The sequence below is a fragment of the Capricornis sumatraensis genome, chromosome 3, assembly GCF_032405125.1.
Source record: "Capricornis sumatraensis isolate serow.1 chromosome 3, serow.2, whole genome shotgun sequence".
NCBI lineage: Eukaryota > Metazoa > Chordata > Mammalia > Artiodactyla > Bovidae > Capricornis > Capricornis sumatraensis.
Window position 1 is genome coordinate 19,345,638 of NC_091071.1, and position 27,261 is coordinate 19,372,898.

General features: G+C 43.4%; 1 protein-coding gene across 2 annotated transcripts in view; it reads right to left on the reverse strand.

The window, feature by feature from the left end:
• LCMT1 (leucine carboxyl methyltransferase 1) overlaps positions 1 to 27,261 on the reverse strand; it is a 67,688-nt gene that overhangs the window by 12,132 nt on the left and 28,295 nt on the right. Inside the window, exons 4-6 of one of the 2 annotated variants that reach the window (XM_068968959.1) lie at positions 20,161 to 20,237; positions 17,772 to 17,833; positions 5,087 to 5,189 (exon numbers count right to left, since the gene is read on the reverse strand). In XM_068968959.1, coding sequence (XP_068825060.1) covers positions 5,087 to 5,189; positions 17,772 to 17,833; positions 20,161 to 20,237 — 242 coding nt within the window. The remainder of the gene's footprint in view (positions 1 to 5,086; positions 5,190 to 17,771; positions 17,834 to 20,160; positions 20,238 to 27,261) is intronic. The other variant, XM_068968960.1, reaches the window with a different exon arrangement.

The window sequence follows — 27,261 nt, forward strand, 5'->3', positions numbered from 1 at the left end:
AATAGTCATGACTGATTTCCTTTAGGATGGACTGGTTGGATCTCCTTGCAGTCCAAGGGACACTCAAGAGTCTTCTCCAACACCACAGTACAAAAGCATCAATTCTTTGGTGTGCAGTTTTCCTTATAGTTCAACTCTCACATCCATACATGACTACTGGAAAAAACCATAGCTTTGACTAGATGGACCTTTGCTGGCAAAGTAATGTCTCTGCTTTTTAATGTGCTGTCTAGGTTGGTCATAGCTTTTCTTCTAAGGAGTAAGCGTCTTTTAATTTCATGGCTGCAGTCTCCATCTGCAGTGATTTTGGAGCCTCCCAAAATAAAATCTCTCACTGTTTCCATTGTTTCCCCATCTATTTGACATGAAGTGACAGGACCAGATGCCATGATCTTTGTTTTCTGAATGTTGAGTTTTAAGCCAACTTTTTGACTCTCCTCTTTCCCTTTTATCAAGAGGCTCTTTAGTTCTTCTTCACTTTCTGCCATAAGGGTGGTGTCATTTGCAGATCTGAGGTCATTGATATTTCTCCTGGCAATCATGATTCCAGCTTGTGCTTCATCTAGCCCAGCGTTTCTCATGATGTACTCTGCATATAAGTTAAATAAGCAGGGTGACAATATACAGCCTTGACATACTCCTTTCCCGATTTAGAACCAGTCTGTTGTTCCATGTCCAGTTCTAACTGTTGCTTCCTGACCTGCATACAGATCTCTCAAGAGGCAGGTAAGGTGGCCTGGTATTCCCATCTCTTTAACAACTTTCCACAATTTGTTGTGATCCACATGGTCAAAGGCTTTGGCATAGTCAATAAAGCAGAAGTAGATGTTTTTTTGGAACTCCCTGGCTTTTTTGCTGATCCAACAGATGTTGGCAATTTGATCTCTGGTTCCTCTGCCTTTTCTAAAACCAGCTTGAACATCTGGAAGTTCACAGTTCACATACTGTTGAAGCCTGGCTTGGAGAATTTTGAGCATTACTTTACTAGCGTGTGAAATGAGTACAATTGTGCAGTAGTTTGAGCATTCTTTGGCATTGCCTTTCTTTGGGACTGGAATGAAAACTGACCTTTTCCAGTCCTGTGGCCACTGCTGAGTTTTCCAAACTTGCTGGCATATTGAGTGCGGCACTTTCACAGCATCATCTTTCAGGATTTGAAATAGCTCAACTGGAATTCCATCACCTCCACTAGCTTTGTTTGTAGTCATGCCTCCTAAGCCCCACTTGATTTTGCATTCCAGGATGTCTGGCTCTAGGTGAGTGATCACACCATCATGATTATCTGGTCGTGAAGATCTTCTTTGTACAGTTCTTCTGTGTATTCTTGCCATCTCTTCTTAATATCTTCTGCTTCTGTTAGGTTCATACCATTTCTGTCCTTTATTGTACCCATCTTTGCATGAAATGTTCCCCTGGTATCTCTAATTTCCTAGAAGAGATCTCTAGTCTATTCCATTCAATTGCTTTCCTCTATTTCTTTGCATTGATCACTGAGGAAGGCTTTCTTATTTCTTCTTGCTATTCTTTGGAACTCTGCATTCAAATGGGTGTTATCTTTCCTTTTCTCCTTTGCCTTTAGCTTCTCTTCTTTTCTCAGTTATTTGTAAGGCCTTCTCAGACAACCATTTTGCCTTTTTGGATTTCTTTTTCTTGGGGATGGTCTTGATCACTGACTCCTGTACAATGTCATGAACCTCCGACCATAGTTCTTCAGGCATTCTGTCTATCAGATCTAATCCCTTGAATCTTTTTGTCATTTCCACTGTATAATCATAAGTGGAAGCTAGAAAAAACTTCTGGAAGTCCCCTGGACAACAAGGAGATCACACCAATCTTAAGGGAAATCAACCCTGAATATTTGTTGGAAGGACTGATGCTGAAGCTGAAATTCCAGTATTTTGGTCATCTGATGCAAACAGCTGACTCACTGGAAAAGTCCCTGATGCTGGGAAAGATTGAGGGAAGAAGAGGGTGTCAGAGGATGAGATGGCTGGATGGCATCACCGTTGCAATGGACATGACCTTGGGCAAACTTCAGGAGATGGTGAGGGACAGAGAGGCCTTGCGTGCTACAGTCCATGGGGGTGCAAAGAGTCAGACTTGACTGGGTGACTAAACACCAATAACAACAAGCAGAAGTAAAACAGGGATCCAGGGTGAGATCCCAAGACTTGGGCTCTCTTCATCCTGAGCGGGCTCCAGGCCACTGGCATCAGCTTTAACTAATCTCCTGCTGACCTCCCCGAACCCACATGCTCCCAAGAAATCCAGCAACACACCCTTCAAAGTCAAGGGTGTTTCCTTCTGCTAAAAGAATACACACTACTTGCTCAGCATTGCTAATTATTCAGTTCAGTTCAGTTCAGTTCAGTTCAGTCACTCAGTCGTGTCTGACTCTTTGCGACCCCATGAATCACAGCATGCCAGGCCTCCCTGTCCATCACCATCTCCTGGAATTCACTCAGACTCATGTCCATAGAGTCCGTGATGCCATCCAGCCATCTCATCTTCGGTCGTCCCCTTCTCTTCCTGCCCCCAATCCCTCCCAGCATCAGAGTCTTTTCCAATGAGTCAACTCTTCGCATGAGGTGGCCAAAGTACTGGCTAATCATTAGAGAAATGAAAATCAAAACTACAATGAGGTATCACCTCCTACTCACTCAAAAGTCTACAAATAACAAGTGCTGGAGGGGTGTGGAGAAAAGGGAGCCCTCCTGCACTCTTGGTGGGAACATAAGCTGGTGCACCCACTATGGAAAACAGTATGGAGGTTGCTCAGAAAACTAAAAATAGAATTACCATATGATCCAGCAGTCCCCCTCCTAGACATCTATCTGGACAAAACTACAATTCAAAAAGATACAGGCACTCCTATGGTCAAAGCACCACTATTCACAACAGCCAAGATGTGGAAGCAACCTAAATGTCCACCAACGGAAGAACGGATGAAGATGTGGTGTATACACAATAAAATACTACTCAGTCATAGAAAAGAATGAAACAGCAACATCTGCATCAGGACCAATGCAACCAGAGATCATCATACGAAGTGAAGCAAGTCTGAAGAGAAAGACAAATACCATATGACATCACTTATACGTGGAACTTAAACCATGGCACAAATGGACCTATCTATGAAACAGAAACAGACTCACAGACACAGAGATCAAATCTGCGGCTGCCAAGGGTACAGGGGGCGAAGGAGGAATGGACCGCGAGTCTGGGATTAGCAGACGTAAACAAGTAGATATAGAATGGATACTCAGCGAGGTCCCACTGTACAGCACAGGGAACTATACTCAGTATCCTGGGATAAATCATAATGCAAAAAAATATAAATAAGAACGTAAATGTGTGTATAGCTGAGTCACTGTGCTGTACAGCAAAAACTAACACAACACTGTCTATCAACTATACTTCAGTTAAAAAAATAAATTTAAGAAAACACACCATATTCTGCAATTTGTGAACCATGTGAGGGTCTCCCCAAAGGAAAAAAGAAGTATACATACTCTTGGCAATGTATGGACCTTACTTCTGAACACGCAAGTGAGACAGATTCAGACAGTAAAGCTGGAGTGACAAAGCCCATTTTGACATTTGGGCTGGTGGGGACGTCAATCCTGTGAATGACAACCTAGTTGATGATTCCAGAAGAAGTGTGAGCAAGAGCTTCAGTACGCTGAGATGACAGCCATCGCCACGCCGATGCGTCAGGAAGATCACTCTTCCACCCTCTACACTCCCCTCACCCTCCATCGCCAAAGCTTATCTGTATTTGTATCTGTCCTTGCCCTCCGCTTCCCCTCTCAGAAGATTGGGGGGTGTTTCTCTTCCCTCAAAGGCGAGTTAACTCAGTCCATGCTCCTCTTCCTCCCTTCCCTGTCCTCCAGTGATTTCCCTCATTGCTCATTTCTCATTGCTTGCCGCTGATTCCTCGCCTTCAATTTATTTTTTTAAAATAACTTTCCCTTTCCCGTCCCTTCCTTGCAAACCTCTCCCTTGAGTGTTTCACCTCAAATATCCTGGAAAGTGTTATCCTCACCTATGGCAGACCAAGCAGACACGCCTTTTCCTCCCACTAGCTCTTCATCCACTTGACCAGCATCACTGTGCTAAAACCACACCTCCCACTGCCCTCTTCTTCCTCCCAAAGGTACCCACACTCAAGAATCCGGTGTGCACCCTTCTGGTCCATTTTAAAAACACTTCCTTGATGTATACACGTAATCACAAAAATACAGTATTTGGGGGGAGGAGCTGATTTTACACATTTGGTATCACACTCTGCATATAACTCTGCCATCTAGTTTTTGAAAACTCAACATTAAACTTTTGAGCTCTCTCCAAAGTCATGCATTTTACGCATCATTCATCCATTCTCCTCCTGATGGACATTTCAGTTGTTTCTGGTTTTCTGCTACTAAAACTGAAAGCCACAGTGAACATCCTCCTCGTACAAACATGTAGACCTTCTCAGGAGAGACACACCCAGACATGGAACTGCGATATCACACGATACCAGCAATTTTACTAAATTCCAGACTGCTCCTTGCAATGTCATACCAAGATCACTTCTACCAGTGGTATATGACCATTCCTTTCCCCCAGTATCCATGCCAACACTTGATGCTGTCAGACTTCTACCTTTCTGCCAACCTGGTGGTAGTAAAACAGAATTTCATCTGATTACTACTGAAGTTCAATACCATTTCAACATGATACCCAGTTTCCTCTGAGCTGTCTGGTCATCTATTCTTTGGCCATTTTTCCACTAGACTTAAAAAAAAAAAAAGTAGCTATTCTTTTATATGTTACAATTATATGTTTCTATGCATACAATTATCTTCCCTCAAACTTATGATATTAGGAATCAGTAATTTACAAAAGCGGTACAAGCGATTCTCATGGGAAAACAGACTTAGGGAACACTGCTTAAAAAACTTCAGAAAACTACTCTAAATAGCAATGAAATGATAAAGGTTACAGAGGACAAAATGGTATATGCAATTACGCTGTACTTCCAACTGGCCCTATCCCCAATTAGCACGAAATCACAAACGTAAGAGTTAAAAAAAAATCTCACTGTGTACTCATGTTACATTTCTTTAACTTCTCTTCCAGGTCAGCTGTATCTCGGAGATCTGCTCCAATGATGGCGTATCTTGTTGAATCCAGCATGTGCCCATCTGTAAATGCAAGAAGAGATGGTAATTTCAACAGAAACTGATCAGGAAGAGATTGTAACTTCGATGGATGTGGATTTTTCAAAACGAAAGTAATGTACTGTTTTTCTCCACTATAAAGATGCATGCTCATTATGGGGGAAAAAAATCAGAAGTGAAAATTAATGAAAATCATACCTTTCAAAGATAACTATTAGTGTTTTAATGTATAACATTCTATCCCTTTTTCTATGTGCTTAAATTCATATACACAACTCAGACACACACCCCCCTTTCTCCCCCCTCAAATACACACACACACACATACACCTTGCACAATAAAAGAAAATGGGACCACCCAGTACTTGTTCTGAAAGCTTTCCCTATTTAACAACAGTATCAGGAGCAAATGAACTTACTTACAAAACAGGAAGAGACTCGCAGGCTTAGAGAATGAACTTATGGTTGCTGGGGGGGAAGACGGGGGAAGGCGTAGTTAGGGAGTTTGGGATGGACATATTCACACTGCTATATTTAAAATGGACAACCAATAATCACATACTATACAGCACATGGGACTCAGTTCAATGTTATGTGGCAGCCTGGATAGGAGAGGAGTCTGGGGGAGAATGGTTACATGTATATGTATGGCTGAGTCCCTTTGCTGTTCCCCTGAAACTATCGTAACATTGTTAATCGGCTATATTCCAGTATAAAATAAAAGGTGGAAAACAACAACAGTACGAGGGACAACGTTCTCTGTAATGATTTCACAGTGCTTCACTGAGTAGATAAAACAACTTACTTAGCCAATCACTCAGTATTAGGCAGTATTTCCAAATTTATTTCATCTGAAGCATTGCAATGAATATCCTTATATACATATTACAAAGGACTTGCCCAGTTATGCTGGTTATGATGAGCAGAATCAGGAGATCAAAGAGGAAGTCTATTTCAATATTGGTACTAATTGCTCTCAAAATGTTTTGTCAATTTGCAAGGTATTACATTTAAAAGAAAACAGTTCTTGTACTAAAGAATTTACAGATAAAATAATATTTTGTTGTTCAGTTGCTAAGTTGTGTCTGACTCTGCAAGCCCATGGACAGCAGCATGACAGGCTTCCCTGTCCTTCACTGTCTCCTGGACGAAGTTTGCTCAAATTCATGTCCGTTGAATCGGTGAGGCTATCTAACCATCTCATCTTCTGCCACCCTCTTCTCCTTTTGCCTTCAATCCTTCCCAGCATCAGGGTCTTTTCGAATAAGTCAGCTCTCCACATCAGGTGGCCAAAGTATTGGCGCTCCAGCTTCAGCATCAGTCCTTCCAATGAATATTCAGGGTTAATTTCCTTGAGGACTGACTAGCTTGATCTCCTTGTCCAAAGGAGACAAGAGTCTTCAAGAGTCTTCTCCAGCACCACAGTTCAAAAGCATCAATTCTTTGGCATTCAGCTTTCTTTGTGGTCCAACTCTCACATCTGTACATAACTACTGGAAAAACCACAGCTTTCACTATACGGACCTTTACTGGTAAAGTGATGTCTCTGCTTTTTAATATGCTGTCTAGGTTTGTCATAGCTTTCCTTCCAAAGACTGTCTTTTAACCACCATCTGCAGTGATTTTGGAACCCAAGAAAATAAAATTTGTCACTGCTTTCACTTTTTCCCCTTCTATTTGTGATGAAGCGATGGGAACAGATGCCATGGTCTTAGTTTTCTGAATGTTGAGTTTTAAGCCAACTTTTTCACTCTCTTCTTTCACCCTCATTAAAAGGCTCTTTAGTTCCTCTTCACTTTCTGCCATTAAAATGGCATCATCTGCATATTTGAGTCTGTTGGATATTTCTCCCAGCAATCTTGATTCCAGTTTGTGATTCATCCAGCCAGGGATCTCGCATGATGTACTCTGCATGTAAGTTAAATAAACAAAGTGATGATACACAGCCTTGTCATACTTCTTTCTCAATTTTAAACCAGTCTGTTGTTCCACGTAACAACTTTTGCTTCTTGACCCACATACAGGTTTCTCAGGAGGCAGGTAACATAATACTCCCTTTAAGATATTCCAACAGAGGTTGGATGAAATGGTATATATTGTGATTCTCAAGCTTTGGCAGGAATCAGAACCATCCAGAGGACTTGTTGAAACAACTGATCAGGCTCTACTCCCTGAGTTTCTGATTTATATTTTTTCAAAATGTTAGTTATTCAGTCACTAAGTTGTATCTGACCCTTGGTGACCCCATGGACTACAGCATGCCAGCCTTCCCTATCCTTCATTATTTCCCAGAATTTGCTCAAATTCATGTCCATTGAGTCGGTAATGCCATCTAACCATCTCATCCTCTGCCTCTGCCACCTTTTCTTCTTGGCTTCAATCCTTCCCAGCATCAGGGTCTTTTTGAAAATAGAAATCCATATTTCTAGCAAGTTTCCAGATTGTGTTGATGCTGTTAGTGTGGAGCTGGACTTTTATTTATTTTTTCAATATTCATTTAAGTGGCTGCACCTGGTCTTAGTTGCAGCATGTGGGATCCAGGTCCCTGACCAGGGATCAAATCCAGGCCCCCTGCATTGGAAGCATGGGGTCTTAGCCACTGGACCACCAGGGAAGTCCCATGGGACTACACTTTTAGAACCAAAGGTAGATGAAATGAAATTAGGCAATGGTACATGGAGATCAGAGATCAAATTGCCAACATCTGCTGGATCATGGAAAAAGCAAGAGAGTTCCAGATAAACATCTATTTCTGCTTTATTGACTATGCCAAAGCCTTTGACTGTGTGGATCACAATCAACTGTGGAAAATTCTGAAAGAGATGGGAATACCAGACCACTTGACCTGCCTCTTGAGAAACCTATATGCAGGTCAAGAGGCAACAGTTAGAACTGGACATGGAACAGACTGGTTCCAAATAGGAAAAGGAGTACATCAAGGCTGTATACTGTCACCCTGCTTATTTAACTTATATGCAGAGTACATCATGAGAAACGCTGGACTGGAAGAAACACAAGCTGGAATCAAGATTGCCGGGAGAAATATCAATAACCTCAGATATGCAGATGACACCACCCTTATGGCAGAAAGTGAAGAGGAGCTAAAAAGCCTCTTGATGAAAGTGAAAGAGGAGAGTGAAAAAGTTGGCTTAAAGCTCAACATTCAGAAAACAAAGATCATGGCATCCGGTCCCATCACTTCATGGGAAATAGATGGGGAAACAGTGGAAACAGTGTCAGACTTTATTTTTTTGGGCTCCAAAATCACTGCAGATGGTGACTGCAGCCATGAAATTAAAAGACGCTTACTCCTTGGAAGAAAAGTTATGACCAACCTAGATAGCATATTCAAAAGCAGAAACATTACTTTGCCGACTAAGGTCTGTCTAGTCAAGGCTATGGTTTTTCCTATGGCCATGTATGGATGTGAGAGTTGGACTGTGAAGAAGGCTGAGCGCCGAAGAATTGATGCTTTTGAACTGTGGTGTTGGAGAAGACTCTTAAGAGTCCCTTGGACTGCAAGGAGATCCAACCAGTCCATTCTGAAGGAGATCAGCCCTGGGATTTCTTTGGAAGGAATGATGCTAAAGCTGAAGCTCAGTACTTTGGCCACCTCATGCGAAGAGTTGACTCATTGGAAAAGACTCTGATGCTGGGAGGGATTGGGGGCAGGAGGAGAAGGGGACGACCGAGGATGACATGGCTGGATGGCATCACGGACTCGATGGACGTGAGTCTGAGTGAACTCCGGGAGATGGTGATGGACAGGGAGGCCTGGCGTGCTGCGATTCATGGAGTCACAAAGAGTCGGACACAACTGAGCGACTGAACTGAACTGAACTGAACATGGAGATTCATCAATCTAGTCACATTATTTTTGTGTAGCCCTGAAATTCTTTTCAATTTAAACTTTCCATTTTTAAAGATAGATTAGAATAAAAAGGAAATTAAAGTGCTTATTTACTCCCAACACTGTTTGCTCAACTTCCTCAAAGGTACAAACCATGGAAGGAGCTGGGACATTCGACAGCCACCCTGCATTACTGCTGAGAACTCAGTTCTCTCCTGAGAACCCACAGCAAAAAAGCGTGAGGAAGGAAGCAGCACGTGAACTGGTTTTCCCTTACTTTCCTGAGAACCCTGCTGAGCTAGTTCAAATACACTTGGCCACATCCCATAAGCTAACAAGAAATACCTTCTAGGAACCTGCTAGATGTCAGGAAACCACTCAAGGACAAAGCCAGGAGACCCAGGGTCAGTCCCGGGCACTGCAACACTCAAGTCCAGAAAATAATATAAAGGATGTGAAGGCACGTGCTTGCCCTGCTGTGAAAACAAGCAATGACTCTCAAATGCCTGTGTGCCTTCTGACAACACAGATATTAAAGCTGAGGTTTTCCATCCCTGACCACAAAAAAAGAGAGGCCAAGAATGCTGAAGCATGTGGTTCCTTCGGACCATGCAACTCACAAGAGAGCAGTCTTGGTAAGAGATATGGATCTAGAGGTGTAGGCAAGGGGAAAACTGCACATGGTCATGATTACTCTTAAAAATTGAGCATAAGGCATGGCAGAGTTGCAAAGGGCAATGACCTAGTGTGCACCCAGCAGTGGCCCAGCTGTGTTCCCAGGTAAGCTGGCATACCACCTGGGAAGCCCTAGACACAATGACCCCAAGATATCATCAACAATATAATCTGATGCTCTAAATCACACAAATGCCACACCTGTCATGATCCTCAGAAGTCAGGGGCTACTCAACCTGTGCAGAAACAGAAAGTCTGTTATCTGCCCTTGAAGAATGCCTGACCCTCATTTCACAAGAAACAGAAACAAGATACAGGCCCAGGGTAAGTTTCAAGGGAGGTATACTATTCTTGGACTTCCTAGGTGGCACAGTGGTAAAGACTCCACCTGCTAATGCAGGAGACTCAAGAGACTTGGGTTCAATCTCTGCGTCAGGAAGGCCCCCAGGGGAAGGAAATGGCAATCCACCCCAGTATTCTTGCCTGGAAAATCCCATGGACAGAGGAGCCTGGCAGGCTACCCTCCATGGGGTCACAAAAGAGCCAGATGTGACAGCGCACATTACTATTCTAGGAAAATGCACCATTTTTAGAAAATCTAACAGTGGCAAGAGACCAAAAAAACAACAGAAAAACCTTGGTGCCGTTAGAATGTTTCTGAAAACAGATAAGAAAAAGACCTTCTCACCAAAATGAGATTCGGAATCCTTTCTTTTATTTCTATATCCTACTTCCGAAGAGAAAAACAGAAGGGGACTTCAAAGCATTTCGTGTGATATTCACATAAGAACAACTTTCTAAGGGAATAGCTAGGACCCACCCAATTCTGGAAAGCAAATTAACATTGATTTAGAACCTTAAATTGCTACCAGTAGCTCTCTCTGTGATCAATCATTACAAGACTGACTTCTAAGAGGATTTAAGAGGGAGAAGTCCTGAAGACATAACACCATGACATGGTTTTTTTAAAAAATTAAGAACAAATTAATACCAGGCCAGAATGGCAAGACAAGTATAAAAATCCTATTCCTCAGGCTTGGTCATCATTTCATTCAAGCAGCAGCTTCAACTTTGTCCCTAGGGAACACTGGTGGTGTCTGGAGACATTTTTGGTTGTCACAACTGGGGGATGTTAGAGGCATCTAGTAGGTAGAGGTCAGGGACGATGCTAAAACATTATACAATGTGTGGGACAGCCCCCCAACAGGGAATTATCCAGCCCCAGATGTTAGGAGGACTGAGGTTGAGAAATCCTGTGCTAGACTTACACACAAAAGTTCGAAGATCATTAGTTGATGTTGAAGTTTAAAAAAAATCTGATTATTCCCAGATAGGGGAAACTTAACATGCTGTAGCTTGGGAACAGGATATGGTTCCCAAGATGAAAATTCTCTGGATTGCATCAGCAGAGGAACAGGCTTTGGAGTCAAAACAACCCTAAGAGCAAAGTTCTATTCTGCCAGTTCCCAGTCACATGACATACCACTCACGCCTCTTTAAACATAAAATTCAAACAAGGGCAACCTCATGTGGCTATATCGAACATTAAGGGTGATGTAAAAGTGTGAGCTCCAGGACTTCCACGGTGGTTCAGTGGTTAAGAATCCACCTACCAGTGCAGGGGACATGGGTTCGACCCCTGGACTGGGAACTAAGATCCCACATGGTGCAGGGCAACTAAATCTGTGTGCCACAACTATGGAAGCCTGTGCTCTAGAGCCTGCAAGCTGCAACAAGAGAATCCACTGCAATGAACACCCCAACGAGAGCAGCCCCCGCTTGCTGCAATGAGCAAAAGCCTACACGGAGCAACAGAGTCCACGCAACACAACAAAGACCCAGTGCAACCAAAAATAATAATTATTTTTTTTAAAGTGCAAGCTCCATGGTTTCCAAACTGTGTACCCTGAGGTGCCCTGGGACAGCACAACCAACTTGGCAGAGCAGGATGTTTTAATAAATTTTTGAGGGAAACACAGAAACCCTCCACATGGATCAGACACAGCAAACCACCAATCCAAGCAGTCACAGTGTCCACTTGAGACTTCTGCGCACTCACTTTTAATGACACCCTATCTCTGCAAAGTTGACCTCTGTGATTAAAAAAAAAAAAAAACACACACGCCACTACTGCTCAAACATCACTTGCAATGTTGCAAGAGGAACAGGTGGTGGTCTCCCAGCTGCTCCCAGGTAAGGTCATGATGTGCCTGACAGGAGCACGTATCCCATTGGAAGTAACTGTGGTTATTTAAGAAGGAAATTAAAAGAGCATTTGTTCTTAAACTGTATGCGGCTTTTTTCTCCAAATGATCAAGAAGCTGTTAGAGTATAAATGCTTACAATGCTTCAGCCTAAACTTATTAATAAACAGAATTGTTGATATGTTTTGTAACCTAGGGTCACTATGAAAAGTTTACTGAGGCGCTTAGGGCGCTGTGATCCAAGGAAAGTAGGGACTCCTTGCCTGACCTAATGCCTGAGATGTCACGGAGGTCTTCTGTGAAGACCAGACACAGATGATTAAATCTAGGTAGGTGCTGAGAAGATCCACCCAGATGAAAAGTGTTAGTCGCTCAGTCGTGTCCAAGTCTTTGCAACCCTATGGACTGTAGCCAGCCAGACTCCTCCGTCCAAGAATGCTGGAGTGGGTAGCCATTCCCTTCTCCGAGGGATCTTCCCGACCCAGAGATCAAACCCAGATCTCCTACAATGCAGATGGATTCTTTACCATCTGAGCCACCAGGAAGTCCCCAACCCAGAGGAACCCAGCCCAAACTGGCAAGCTGCAGGATGGTGAACTAAACAGACAGTTTTTATTTTAAGCCATGTGCTTTCCAGTGGTTTGTTTCAGAGCAAAAGCTCACACAGGCTTTAATTATCTGCCTCATTAAGCTCATGCCTACAAAAGGATAGGCTTCCCTGGTGGCTCAGAGGTTAAAGCGTCTGCCTACAATGCAGGAGACCTGGATTCAATCCTTGGGTCAGCAAGATCCCTTGGAGAAGGAAATGGCAACCCACTCCAGTACTCTTGCCTGGAGAATCCCATGGACGGAGGAGCCTGGTGGGCTACAGTCTAAGGCCTCGCAAAGCGTCGGACACGACTGAGTGACTTCACTTTCACTTTCTTTCTGCAAAAGGCATGAAGAAATGTAAGATTTACATGATGCAACAGGGTACACACACACACACACACACAGAGAATCCACAGTGCATACGAGTCATGATCTCTTCCATCACCTCCAAGTCAGCATTTCAAGAGAGATGGGTTCCTATGTCAGCTGTTAAGCTGGAGTGAGGCCCATCGATCTCATTCATTGTACGTCTTCAAGGACAGACGCATTATTAGGACTGCAAGGTGTTTTTAGGTCTACAGATTTTCGAGAACACTTCAGTTTAAAAAAGGCGGGGTGGGGGGGCATGTCGTAAAATGGATTCAGCCTCAAGTGGATTTCTGGACCACATAGAAGTTTTGCTGGTCAGTCTGTCCATCAGTCCACCTGGTAATACTTATTGAGCTCTCACTATGGCCGGGGCACTGAGTTTTGAGAATAAGCAAATGAACAGGGAGATACTGTCCTGCTCGCATGGGGCCTGTGATCTAGCAGGGAAGATGAACACTGGGCAAGTGTGGAGAGCATTACAAAGATGGAGGTGGTCTTCTGGGAACAGGATCCCACTTCCCTTAGAGCAGAGTCCCGATTTCTTGACCTGGCCTACAAGATCCGAGGCTTCAGGATCCTACAAGTCCCTGATGGCTTCATCACACCGCCCCACTGTGAGGTTCAGTCACACTGGGCTTTCAGCATCCTTGCACGCTCCTCCTTTGCCTGCACTTGCCTTGACTGAGAAAACCTTCTCCGTAGAGTTTCTCCTTCTTAGGATTCAGTTGAAATGCCTGATATTTGGAAATGCTTTGATTGGGCTGCCCTTTTTATTTTAAACTCATCCAGTTCCACACAGGAGTTGAGATGGATTACAAAAACATAAAATGTTCGTTCATTCAAGCCTTCAGGTACATGTTTATTCCATTAACAATCTCTGTGTCTCAGGCACTGTTTTGGGTGCTGGGGATACAGTGATGAATGAGACAGGAAGGGTCGCTGCTCTCATGAGGCTTATCCCCTCAGAGAGGGAGACAGTGAGTCATAAACCAAATGAAGAATCAAGGTAACATCAGAGTATTAACCGCTATGAAGAAAAGAGGACGGTCAATCTAGATAGTGTATTACAAAGGAGAGACATCACTTTGCCAACAAAGGTCCATATAGTCAAAGCTATGGCTTTGTAAGGAGATCAAACCAGTCAATCCTCAAGGAAATCAGGCCTGAATATTCATTGGAAAGACTGATGCTGAAGCTGAAGCTCTAGTGCTTTGGCCACCTGATGCGAAGAGATGAATCATTGGAAAAGACCCCAATGCTGGGAAAGATTGAGGGCAGGAGGAGAAGGGGTGACAGAGGATGAGACAGTTAGATGGCATTACTGACTCAATGGACATAAATTTGAGCAAACTCCAAGAGATAATGGAGCCTGGTGTGCTGCAGTTCATGGGGCCGCAAAGAGTTGGACACAACTGAGCAACTGAACAAGAGAAGAGTATGACGTGGCAGCTGAAATGAGACACGGAGCTGAAATGAGGCGTACGTGACGACATAGAGCTGAAATCAGACGTACGTGACGACATGCAGCCCATCAAGCAAAATTAGGGCGAAAGAGTTCCAGACCAAAGGGAGAGGGGAAAAAAGGTTTGAAGATGAGAGCGAGCCTGGCACAGAGAGGATAGCAGGAGGGGAGTGGGGCGAGATCCTAGTTACTGTGTTTGAAAATAAAATGAGGAGCCATCCATTTGACCAATTAACCATGTGGATTTCAGCTCTGGGAAGATTTAAGCAGAAAAGTCATAGAACCTAATTTACTTTTTAAGAACTCATCCTGATTTACTTTTCATTGTGTATCCATTTATATACTTTTAATTTATTACCCTATGAATACTTCAGCTTAAGAAAACATCTATCATTAATTCTAAGACGCATATTTTTTTAACATTTTAACACGTCTGAAATCAGGATGCATCTAACAGTTGTTAATGTATCTGTTTAATTTGTCAACACTCTTTCTTATTGATAGACAGTGGTGATTCTTAAAATGACAGACCTACAAGTTTGAAGAAAAAGGATAATTTTTTCTTACTTTTATTATCACCTATCACTTTTCTCAGATTTTCATTTGCATTTTAATTTTTATTTATTTTTTATTCAATTTCTCTTTTCTCAATACAATGGCAACATCAACAACTATAAAAGACTAGAAAGACAACAACTATAAAGACTGGAAAATTTACCCACATTAAGACACAGAGTTAAGAAAACAAACAAGAATAAGAAAAAAAATCTGCAATTAAAAAAAAACTGACAAAAGGCATTTATCAAAGAACTATCTTTATAAGCGTTCCTATAAACTGGAAAAAAGGTAACATTGCAACTGAATAAAAAATTGGGCAAGAGAAATTTACAAAGAAATTCCCAAAGGCTAATGAAATGAAAGAAAGATAACTCACTAGCAATCAAAGTTATATAAAATTTTAAAACAATAGGACATCATTTCAGCTAATCAGACTGGCAAATTTCTACCAATATTTTAAAATATTTAATATATGAAAATATCCAGCATTAGTGAAGATCTAGAGAAAGAGTATCCTCATCTACTCTTAATGAACACATAAATTAATAAAAAGAATTCTGAAGATCATCCTGGTAGTAGCTCTTAAAATTCACATTGCACAATCCTTCAACCTAGCAATTCCTGCAAATATGCACATATACATGTGTCTTCTACAGCACTGTTGAATATAGAAACATAAAAAGGCAGCAATCTAAATGACCATTAGTGAAAGTGAAAGTCACTCAGTGGTGTCGAACTCTTTGTGACCCCATGGACAGTCCATGGAATTCTCCAGGCCAGAATATTGGGATGGGTAGCCTTTCCCTTCTCCAGGGGATCTTCCCAACCCAGGGATCGAACCCAGGTCTCCCGCATTGCAGGTGGATTCTTTACCAGCTGAACCACAGGGAAGCCCAAGAATACTGGAGTGGGTAGCCCATCCCTCCTCCCGCAGATCTTGTCAACCCAGGAATCGAACCTGGGTCTCCTACATTGCAGGCAGATTCTTTACCAACTGAGCTATCAGGGACCATCAGTAGGGACTAGATTAAATAAAATGGAATTTCCACACAGAGGAAATGGCTATAAAGCCACTAGAAATAATAAGGAAGGATTATATACACTGACATGAAAAGACAGTCATGATTTAGCAGGACATGAAAAGAGCAATTTATACATACAAAACAGTATGTACAAATTATTTATTTTATTAAAATTACATATAAACCTATATTCATATATAGAAGCATAGATCATTCATTCAACAAATACATGTTAAACTACAAGATATTCATTCAATGTGTTTAGACATTCATTCAAGAAAAATCTACTGAACCTTTTATGTACCAGGCATTGGATTATATTTATGTGTATACTTTATTATATGTATATTCACCCTTCTCTGGGTACACTGTTCATCTATAGGAGAAAATACTCAGAACACTGGTTATCTTGGATAAGGGGAAGGATTATGGAAGGTCCTCTCTCCTTTGAATGTTTCTAAACTGACGGATCAAAGTTCCAGCAAAGTAGTAGACAGTTCACTACAGATAATTGTTCTGACTCAAATATTAACCAAAAATATAGAAAATTATGATAGGCAAAGTGTGGAGAAAGCAAATCGGCCAGCAAATGACAAAGCTTGAACAGTTCCTACTTATAATCTGTATAAAGGAAACAGAGGACGGGGGAGATATTATTTTCTGTGGAAACTTTCTTAGTAATCTGATCACTAGTCAGTGTCTAAGGCACTGTGGTTGTGTGAAAGAGAAGGCGTACCTAGTTATCTGACATTTGTTGTGCTATCTACGCCACCCATCCGAGAAGGCCATCCTCTCTAAGCACATTTTCTGACCTGAATTTTTAATAAGGCCCTTGAACGTCTCTATCAGATACAGATTGAGAATGACAGAACATTCTGGAAGAGTTTTCCTATAATTTGAGAGGCTTTAGAAATGAGGGAAGTGTTGTTTGCAAGCATTCATACTTAAAACCTAGAGGAAGGGACTTCCCTGGCGGCCCAGTAGCTAAGACTCCACACTCCTAATATAAGGGGCCCAGGTTTAATCCCTCTTCAGGGAACTAGATCCCACATGCCACAACTAAAAAGATCCTGCATGCCGCAGAAAGATAGAACATCCTGAGTGCTGCAACTAAGACCCGGTATAGCCAAATATACAAATTTAAAAAAAAATTGAGGGGAAAAATGAAGGCAGGGGCCAAGCAGGTGACATAAACCAGGAAGTAGGTCCAGTGTGAGACAAGAGCGGGTGGTGGGGTCAGAGCTGGGGAGGACATGACCTATCTTACCAAGGCAGCTGCTGCCCAGTGACCACCATGCAGGAGTCAGGGTCTGATGTTTTCCAAGATCTGATATTTACAAGCAAAACTGGAAATCAAGACTTTCATGAAAAATCTCCTGTTTTTGAAATGCTGACAACTAATTTAAATTCTCTTTAAAAAAAAAGATTTAGGATTGGGGACCTACGGACATCTAAGATGAGTCATACCAAGTGAGTGAAAGTTGCTCAGTCATGTCCGACTCTTTGCAACCCCATGGACTATACATACAGTCCATGGAATTCTCTAGGCCAGAATACTGGAGTGGGTAGCCATTCCCTTCTCCAGGGGATCTTCCCAACCCAGGAATCGAACTGGGGTCTCCTCCATTGCAGGCAGATTCTTTACCAACTGAGCTATCAGGGAAGCCCAAATCGTACCAAAAATCATTTTAAATTTCTTCCTGGTTAACAGTGGTGGAAGAGAACATTGTAGCAACAGAAGGATAGATGTAAGTGTGCACACACACACACACACACACACACTAACTCACATTCGATCTTTAAAAAGAAAAGGGGAAAAAAGAGCTGACATGGTCCTACAGCCCAGGTTGTACGACTCAGGTTATGGATACTTGCCCATTTGAAGTGTGTCCTCTGAATGCAAGTCTAAAATGGGTTTTGATAGGAGAGGTTTCAGTCTGCAGAAGATGGGAAAAAGAAAGATGAGGCAAGTAGCTCATTTACCACTAAAACACAGACACTCATACAGACACAACAAGCAGATATTGGGTTGGCTAAAAAGTTTGCTCAGGTTTTTCTATCAGATGTTACAGAAATATCCAACATACTCCTTGGCCAATCCAATATCACTAGTGTTCAAAGGAAGGACCATGCCAAACGGTCATCTGTTTAATCACACTTGACCTTAGACACATACAGTAAAAGTCGAGGGGATATGAGTCTCAGGTTAGGTCAGCTAAGCTGAGAATCTGCTATCAAATCACAAACGGATCACAACACACGTACTTAGAAACAGCTACAGAAAGGCTAGCAAGAATCGTTCAAATGTTCCAGTATTTTTCAAGTCATCACTATTGTCTTGCCTCTACTCAAACAGAGCTTTTTAAGATAGCTTATTATTTCTCACAGACAAACTAAAAATATTGACTCTTGAGACCTAAAGTTTAGTAACATTTATGTGATAACTCCCTCAATCAAGAATCTGCAAAAAACTAGGGAATTCCCTGGTAGTCCAGTGGTTAGGACACTGTGCTTCCACTGCCAGAAGCCTGGGTTTGATCCCTGTTTAGGCAACTAAGATCTCATAGGCCATGGTATGGCCCCCCCAAAAAAAGAATATGTGAAAAATCAGAAATCAAAGAACCAAGTTCAATATCCCAACAACCATACACAAATGTCAATGCTTTTTAACCCCAGAAAACCACCCTGGGCCTTGAGCCTACCTGCCCTGATTTCACTCAAGAGTTCCAACAAGTTTAGTCACACTCTGTATTTAGTCACACTTCGTAGTGTTCCCAGAACATCAGAATTACATTATAGCACCTTCAAACCATATTTAATATAAGATATAATTTTATATTTAGAAAGGGTAAAAACTTATTTTCATGTGCACACAGTCATATCTGACTCTTTGTGACCCCTTAGACTGTAACCCTCCAGTCTCCTCTGTCCATGGAATTTTCCAGTCAAGAATAATGGAGTGGGTTGCAATTTCCTCCTCCAGAGGATCTTCCCGACTGAGGGATCAAACTCATGTCTCTTGCATCTCCTGCAGTGGCTAAAGATACAAGGATAAACTAAAAAAATAAAGTTTGAAAATGACCTCCAATTCTCTCTGGATGTCTACAGAATTAGACATCTCTAAAGGATAAGCAGAAACTTTTGTGCTTATCAAAAATTTGATTAAATGTAAGAATTGGGATTTTATTTATATGACCACTATAAAAAGGAGAGTGGACGTGCAGGTTATAACTGCTGGAAAACCTTAACCTTGGTCTTGAAGTCAGGGTTTAAATTTCAGTTCCACCCCTTTCTAGCTAGGTGACTTTAGGCAAATTAACTAAACTTCTCTGAGCCTCAGTTTTCTCATCCTGTAGAAAGGGGTCAATGATACCACTTAATTTACAAGTCGGCTCTGCAGACTGAGGAAGACCATCCAAGTGAAGCATTTAACGTGGGGGAAGACAAAGAAAAACTCTTGGCAAAGATTAGCAAACTCACCACTTACAACTTGGCAAATTCCTTGAAAACTGAACCCAGAATGGCCCCTGTAACATCTCTTATATAGTAACTGTAACTTCAGCCTCCCAGTCATTCATTCAGAAAATTCTGAATGGACTTCCCTGATGGTCCAGTGCTTGAGAATTCATCTGGCAATGCAGGGTACATGGGTTCAATCCCTGGTCCAGGAAGATTCCACTAAGCCCAAGTGCCACAACCACTGAAGTCCAACTGCCCAAGAGCCTGTGCTCTGCAACAAGAGGAGCCACCAGAATGAGAAGCCCTCAGAACACTAGAGAGTAGCCCCTGCTTGCCACAACCAGAGAAAGCCTACACAGCAACCAAGACTCAGCACACAAGTATATATATACATATGCTATTGTTACTTTTTACAAAACGAATTTTACTACATATCTATTCTGGGGCCAGGCACCTTTCTATATCCTAGGGATAAAGAAGTAAGCAAAATACACACCAAGATTCAGATTAATACACAACACTGTTAATCAACTGTCCACAAATTTTTTAAAATTCAGATTACTAATCTACTGTAAGTCACTTTTTTGTTAATGTTCAGGGGAATTACATAAAGAGAGAGAAGAGTCACAAAGGACGGTATATTTCCTGTTGATGACTGCACAATACATTGGAATGAGGGTCCTGGGGCAAGAGAGAGAGTAGGGAGGGGATGAAATGTGAGGTTTCCCACATCCAGATCTGTGGTCTCCCAGGAGCTGGTTCTGAATCCCACCAGGCTCTTGCTTCTGGCCAAAGCCACACTTACTTGATGCTGTGCAGCTTTCTCGTGACTATCATCGGAAAGTCGATTTCAAAATATTTTCTTGGTAGAAGATCTTCATCCTGAGGAAAAAAAAACAGAGAGTAATCTTTATACAAGGTTTCCCCAGTGGCTCAGTGGTAAAGAACCTGCCTACTAATGCAGGAGACACAGGTTTGATCCCTGGGTCAGGAAGATCCCCTGGAAAAGGAAATGGCAACCCACTCCTGTACTCTTGCCTGGGAAATCCCATGGACAGAAGAGCCTGGTGGGCAACAGTCCATGGGACACGACTTTGAGCACACCTGCAATTTTTATATAATTATTACTCATACATTTACCGATCCCTTTCATGTACCAAGTCCTAGGGACCCAGAGAACAATGGCGGTGCTTCAGGATTTAAAATCAGGGTAATGAGGACTGTCCTGGCAGTCCAGTGATTAAGACTCACACTTCCACTGCTGGGAGCAAGGGTTTGGTCCCTGTTGGGAGAACGAAGATCCCACATGCCTCAAAGAGTGGTCAAAATTAAAAAATTAATTAAAATCAGGGGAATGATACAGTCAGAAATGTTCTCTCCAATTTACTTGGTCTCAACATCAAGAACGGATGGAGGGGGAAAGGAGATTATTGTAGTCATCCAAGAGAGAAGTAACGGGGAGTCTAAACCAGGAGAATGGTCACACGGATGTTATGAGGTGGTCTGGAAGGAGGACAGGAGAGTATTTCTCAAAAACTCAGCTTGACACCTATTAGAGAGGGTCAAGAAACCAATATGGTGGGTTGTAACCGGCAAACTAGGGGTGAAATAAAATAAAGTAATATACATCAGAAAATTTCACATGGAATTAGGGTCAGCATTATTTTGTGATATATAGTGGGGTGGGGTGGGGTGAGGTGGCAAACAGCAGGTACTCTGGAGCCCGGGGGTGGGCGAAAGGTTCAAATCCCCACTCCACCACTTGTTTGCTGTAAGGCCTTGGGACAGCCACTAAAATCCCTGGGCCAATGTTTCCTTGTTTGAAAAGTAGAGAAAACGAGTAACCCCTCATAGGGTTGTGAGGATTCAAGAAGAAACACATGAGTAACACTCAATGGAGCCTGCCCTTAGTAAGCATTGTGGGTGCCCTTATATCTTGTGTGCACAGACATATGTACATAGATTTCGGGCCTCGCTAGGGGTGTACAGTTTTTTTTTACTGTGGCTATAATTTTAAAAGGTGTGAAACACACACACACAGCCCTGCTTCCCTCTTTTGCTTTTTCTCGCTTCGTCAGTGGTTATACCCCCATCCAGTCACCTACGGCTGTGCTATGATTCTCTCCAGCTTCTCCTCCCTGTCCAATCAATAACTTAGCCCCAAATGTATGCAAATGGGTTTCCCCAGTGGCTCAGAGGTAAAGAATCCACCTGCAATTCTGGAGGCACAGGAGACTCAGATTCGACCCCTGGGCCGGGAAGATCCCTTGAGGAAATGGCAACCCAGTCCAGTATTCTTGCCTGGAGAATCCCATAGACAGTGGAGCCTGGTGTGCTACAGTTCATGTGGTCCCAAAGAGTCGGACAAGACTAAGCGACTGCACACACACACACAAATATAGGCAAATATGAAATCACTATGTAATAATACTATGAAACTAACATAATATTATGTCAAACTATATGATATCACTTATATATGGAATCTAAAAAAAATGATACAAATGAACTTATGTACAAAACAGAAACAGACCCACAGACACAGAAAACAAACTTATGGTTATCAAAGGGGAAAGAGGGAGGGATAAATTGGGAATTTTATATATATATACACTGCTGTGTGTTTAGTCACTCAGGCAAATCTGACTCCTTTCGACCCTCTGGACTACAGCCCGCCAGGCTCCTCTGTCCATGGGATTCTCCAGTCAAGAATACTGGAGTGGGTTGCCACGCCCTCTTCAAGGGGATCTTCCCGACCCAGAAATCAAACCAGGGTCTCTTGCACTGCAGGTGGATTCTTTACCAGCTGAGCTATCAGGGAAGCCCATATATACACACTGCTGCTGCTGCTGCTGCTAAGTCGCTTCAGTCGTGTCCGATTGTGCGACCCCAGAGATGGCAGCCCACCAGGCTCCCCCGTCCCTGGGATTCTCCAGGCAAGAACACTGGAGTGCGTTGCCATTTCCTTCTCCAATGCATGAAAGTGAAAAGTGAAAGGGAAGTTGTTCAGTCGTGTCCAACTCTTAGCGACCCCATGGACTGCAGCCCACCAGGCTCCTCTGTTCATGGGATTTTGCAGGCAAGAGTACTGGAGCGGGGTGCTATGTAGAAAATAACAAACAAGGACCTACTGTAGAGCACAGCATACTATACTAAATATTTCATCGTAACCTCTAAGGGAAAAAACATATATGTATAACTGAAGCACTCTGCTGTAACACACTGTAATTCAACTGTACTCAGATGCATCTTCCGCTGTGAAGACAAAAACACCACCTCCATTTGCCTGTAGCAGCTCATCACACCCTAAGACTTAGCAAGAAACAACAACCTGGCCCCACAACCTGGCCAACATACCCAGAAAGGGGCTGATATCCAGAGCCTGGTGGGGCTTCTTTGGTGTAGAACAGGACAAACAAAAAGGTGGGGTAAGGATGATACCCTCGTTTCTGACTTGAGCGATTCGGCAGGTAAGAGTACCATATTTTAAGACAGTAAGGAGAGATGGCCCCTTCATGGATCACCACCTTGTTGTGGGAGAAGGGGCTTACGTAACTCAGTGAAGTTATGAGCCATGCCATGCAGGGTCACCCAAGATGAACAAGTCAACGTGAAGAGTTCAGACAAAACATGATCCACTGGAGGAGAGAATGGCAATACTCCAGTATTCTTGCTGCAAGAATCCCATGAACAATATGAAAAGGCAAAAAGATATGACACCGGAAGATGAGCCCCCACCCCTCAGGTCGGAAGGTGTCCAATATACTACTGGAGAAGAGTGGAACAAACTCCTGCAGACAGTGAAGAACAGGGGAGCCTGGCATGCTGCAGTCCAAGGGGTCAGAAAGAATCGGACACGACTTAGCTACTGAACAACAGCAAATGAGAGACGGAGGACAGGTAGGAAGTGGGAGCAGATCTGCCCAAGGACAGAGTGATGGGGGCGGAAACCGTGAGCACGCACTTCCCGGTAGGAAGGTGACCCCTAAGGGCAAGGAACAGAATGAGGAGATCCACCCACATGGAAAAGGGTCCTCAGTTAAAATTTCAGGGGATCTGGTTTGGGAGAAGGAGGGGAAGAAGACAGAATGAGGAAGAAGGAGAGGGAAGGAAGAAGAAAGGAAGAAACAAACAAAACAAAGGGATAAGATGGCTTCCTGCCATCAGAGGAAACCTGGGCTCACCCACCCTCAGCCGTTCACTCTCGGAACTGCAACACACACCTGCTGCATGACTGCAGAGAACGGCTAGGTAAAAGCTGTCTGAAGATATTCGGAAGATATGTTGAAAGGATACACTGAAATGACTTTTGCTAAGAAATTCTACAACAGCTTTCAAGAACTTGTACTCACGAGGTACGGAGCAATAAGAACACCCTAAAATTGGGACTTCCTGATGTTCCAGTGGTTAAGAATCTGCCTGCCAAGGCAGGGGACTCGGGTTCGATCCCTTGTCCAGCAAGATTCCACATGCCATGGGGTTACTGAGCCCATGCACCACAGCTACTGAGCCGGTGCTCTAGAGCCTGAGCTCTGGACCAAGATAAGTCACTACAATGAGAAGTCCGCACACTGCAACTAGAGAAAGTCTTGTGTGCAGCTGCGAAGACCCAGCACAGTCAAAAAAGCTACTATAAAAAAAAAAAGGCCTAAAATTCCAGAAGACCACAAGGACAATCCAAACCAAATAAATGAAGGACAGCATTGAGTCCTACATCACTTCTTACTTTTTAAAGCGCTTTCCCAGGCACTTGGGCACTTGATCCTCCTAAGAACCCTGAATAAGGGATCACTGTCAAAAGAAAGTTTCTAAAAAGCACACCAGGAGATTTTAACAAACAGCCATCCTCTTTCTTAGCTTTCAGAAAGGGGCAAAATGGCTCTGGCAAGTGATGCTTCAACGTTTCATTCTGCGATTCTCTGTGGCCCTTCCGACACCACTCCCAAGTAGCTCACAGGGCACAGGAGGCAGGGAGACACCCAAAGCTGAGCATGGCCACTGGGAGGCAGCCAGGAACAGCCATGAAGAAGGGGGGTTCCTCAAAGATCCAACGTGATCAACTGCTTCACAGGTGGCCAAAATTGAGACTGCTTTCCATCCACACCCAAACCTCTGGTTGGGCAGAAACAGAATCCAAGGGCCACCAAGAACCAAGGCCCCTCTGTGATGACATAGAAGGGTGGGATGGAGGGGTGGGAGGAAGGCTCAAGAGGGAGGGGATACATGTACACTGATTCACTTGGGCTTCCCTGGTGGCTCAGACGGTAAAGAATCCGCTTGCAGTGCGGGAGACCTGGATTCAATCCCTGGATTGGAAAGATCCCCTGGAGGAGGACATGGCAACCCCCTCCAGTATTCTTGCCTGGAGAATCCCATGGACAGAGGAGCCTGGCAGGCTACAGTCCATAGTGTTGCAAAGAGTTGGACACAACTGAGGGACTAAGCACAGCATAGCTGATTCACGTTGTTGTACAGCAGAAACTAACACAACATTGTAAAGCAATTATACTCCAATTAAAAAATAATTTTAAAAAAAGAACCAAGGACCCTTACAGGGTTTCACTTGCCCTTTATTTCTGGCTCATGACAAGATCAACTTTCCCTATTCTTGCCTGCTGCCTGAAGACGGGCCTCTGTGACTGCTCAGTCTTGAGCCCCTGAGATTATAAGGAATGCGCTCACACGGTCGTGGCCCCAGAAAGCCTGTGACTTTGCAGCTGAGCCTCTGCAGGGGCAGCTGGGGGTGCCGTCCCAGGTGGAAAGAGCCCGAGACATCACGATCAATGGAAAGATTTCCCTGCTCTTTTATAGAGGCACATACAGCTCTAAAGCAGGGATTAGCAAACTTTCTGGCAAGAAAGTAAGCAGTTCGGCCATGGCAGACCCGAAGATCTGTCGTAACTACTCAGCCCTGCTGTCCAAGTGCCAGAGCAGCCATAGGTAAGATGTAAATAAATGTGCGTGGCTATATTCCAATAAAACTTTATTCACAAAACAGGTGGCAGGCTAGATTTGGCCTGTGCAACCTTTGCTCTAAGGTAGCAAATAAGATAATATTTGTCTTAAAAAGAAGAACTGAAGATTTTTTTAAAAAAATCCTTCAGATCAATATAATTATCAAATAATTACAGATTTCCAAATTCCCACATAGGACCTTGAGGCCCTGTGCTAGTCCCCTTTCTCGCCTCTTTTTCTTTTAATAATTCTATTTATTTTTGGCTGTGCGGGGTCTTCACGGCTGTGCGGGCTTTTCTCTAGTTTCAGCATGCAGTGTCTACTCTCTAGTTGCTGTCTCTTCTCCTGTTGCATAGGACAGGCTCCCGGGCAGGCAGGCTTAGTTGCCGTACATGGGCTCAGTGGTTGGGGCACCTGGGCTCTAGAGCACAGTCTCAATAGTTGGGGTGCATGGGCTTAGCTGCTATGTGGCACGTGGGATCCTCCCGAATCATGGATTGAACCCGTGTCTCGTGCATTTATTTGGCAGGTGGATTCTTATTCACTGAGCCACTGGGGAAGCTCCTTGTCTTTGTTTCTTGCAAGGGGCACACATACCTCTATGTACCTTGCTCAGAAATTAAAATCCCAGATTTATTAATGATTAACCCACCTACAAGATGGGGGTAAAAGAAAAAAAAAACATGGCCAAGTCCAAAGGGTGTCAGGTCGAAGGAGGGATCTCTCCAGAGCCCGTATTAATGCCGGCAGTACACACTCTTTTACACCGCATTCTGTTCCAGTTGCTTCCACCACACCAGGGTCACAGTGTTATAGGGGCACAACTAACCCAGAGAAAAGACCCCTGAAGCGACCACAGGGCTGCATGCAGAGGAAAGAGGAAGGAATCGGGAGTTTGATGAGCTGCAGGCCAATGTTGGTCCACATCCCAGTGCCACTGGCTGTCCAATTTGGGGGAAGAACTTCCAAGACCCCGTATTCCCCATCTGTGTAAGCTCCCCCACAGAGCTCTCATGTTAATTCCTGAGGTCACGTATGTAACCGTACTTCATAGGGACTTCCCTGGTGGCTCAGTGGTAAAGAATCTGCTGGCCAATGCAGGAGACACAGGTTCAATCTCTGATCCGGGAAGACCCCACGTGCCACAGAGTGGTAGCTGTTGAGCCTGTGCTCTAGAGCCCGGGAGCCACAACTCCTGAGTCTGTGCCCTAGAGCCCCTGCTCTGTAACGAGAAGCCCCCACAGTGAGAGGCCCAGGCCCTGCATCCAGAGAGGAGTCCCCACTTGCCGCAACTAGAGAAAAGCTTGCAGCAGCGAAGACCCAGCACAGCCATAAATTAATAGATTAAAAAAAAAAAAAGCACATCATAAATATCAGTTATCTTATCCAGAAGGAAGAATGCAGCGGCAAATGATTAACAACACCAGGGCCATGTTGAGGCCACTGATTTTTGAGTTAAAAAAGGTTGACAGCTCTTATGACCAAAGACCCTCTTATCAGGTGACAGGGGACAAAACAGATAATGCAGGTTGACTTCTGCCTATACCCTCTGATTTATCTTGTTCTCTGTCTGCACAAAATCTGGAGAATGCACATACCCATTACTGCCACCTGATAGAGGAACCAAGAAAAATCTGTACAAACCTACCAAAAAGAAAAATGAAAGAAAGAAAAATGCCACCAGTGAGATATTTGTAGGGAAAAGGTTTGGTGATAAAATCCAGTCCAGGAATCAAAGATCAGAACTTCAGTCCTGGGTCTGCCACTAACCAGACCCAACTTTCCTTTACCTGTGAGTGAGTGTAATCACACCTGCCCTTGAACAACCCCAAACAGAAGAGTTGAGGAATCAAATCAGAGAATGACTTCAAAAAGGCTTTGGATCATGTTATCTTTACCCAGTCTTGTAAATCTCCCAATGTTACTACCTCAGACACTGTTATTCTAACAA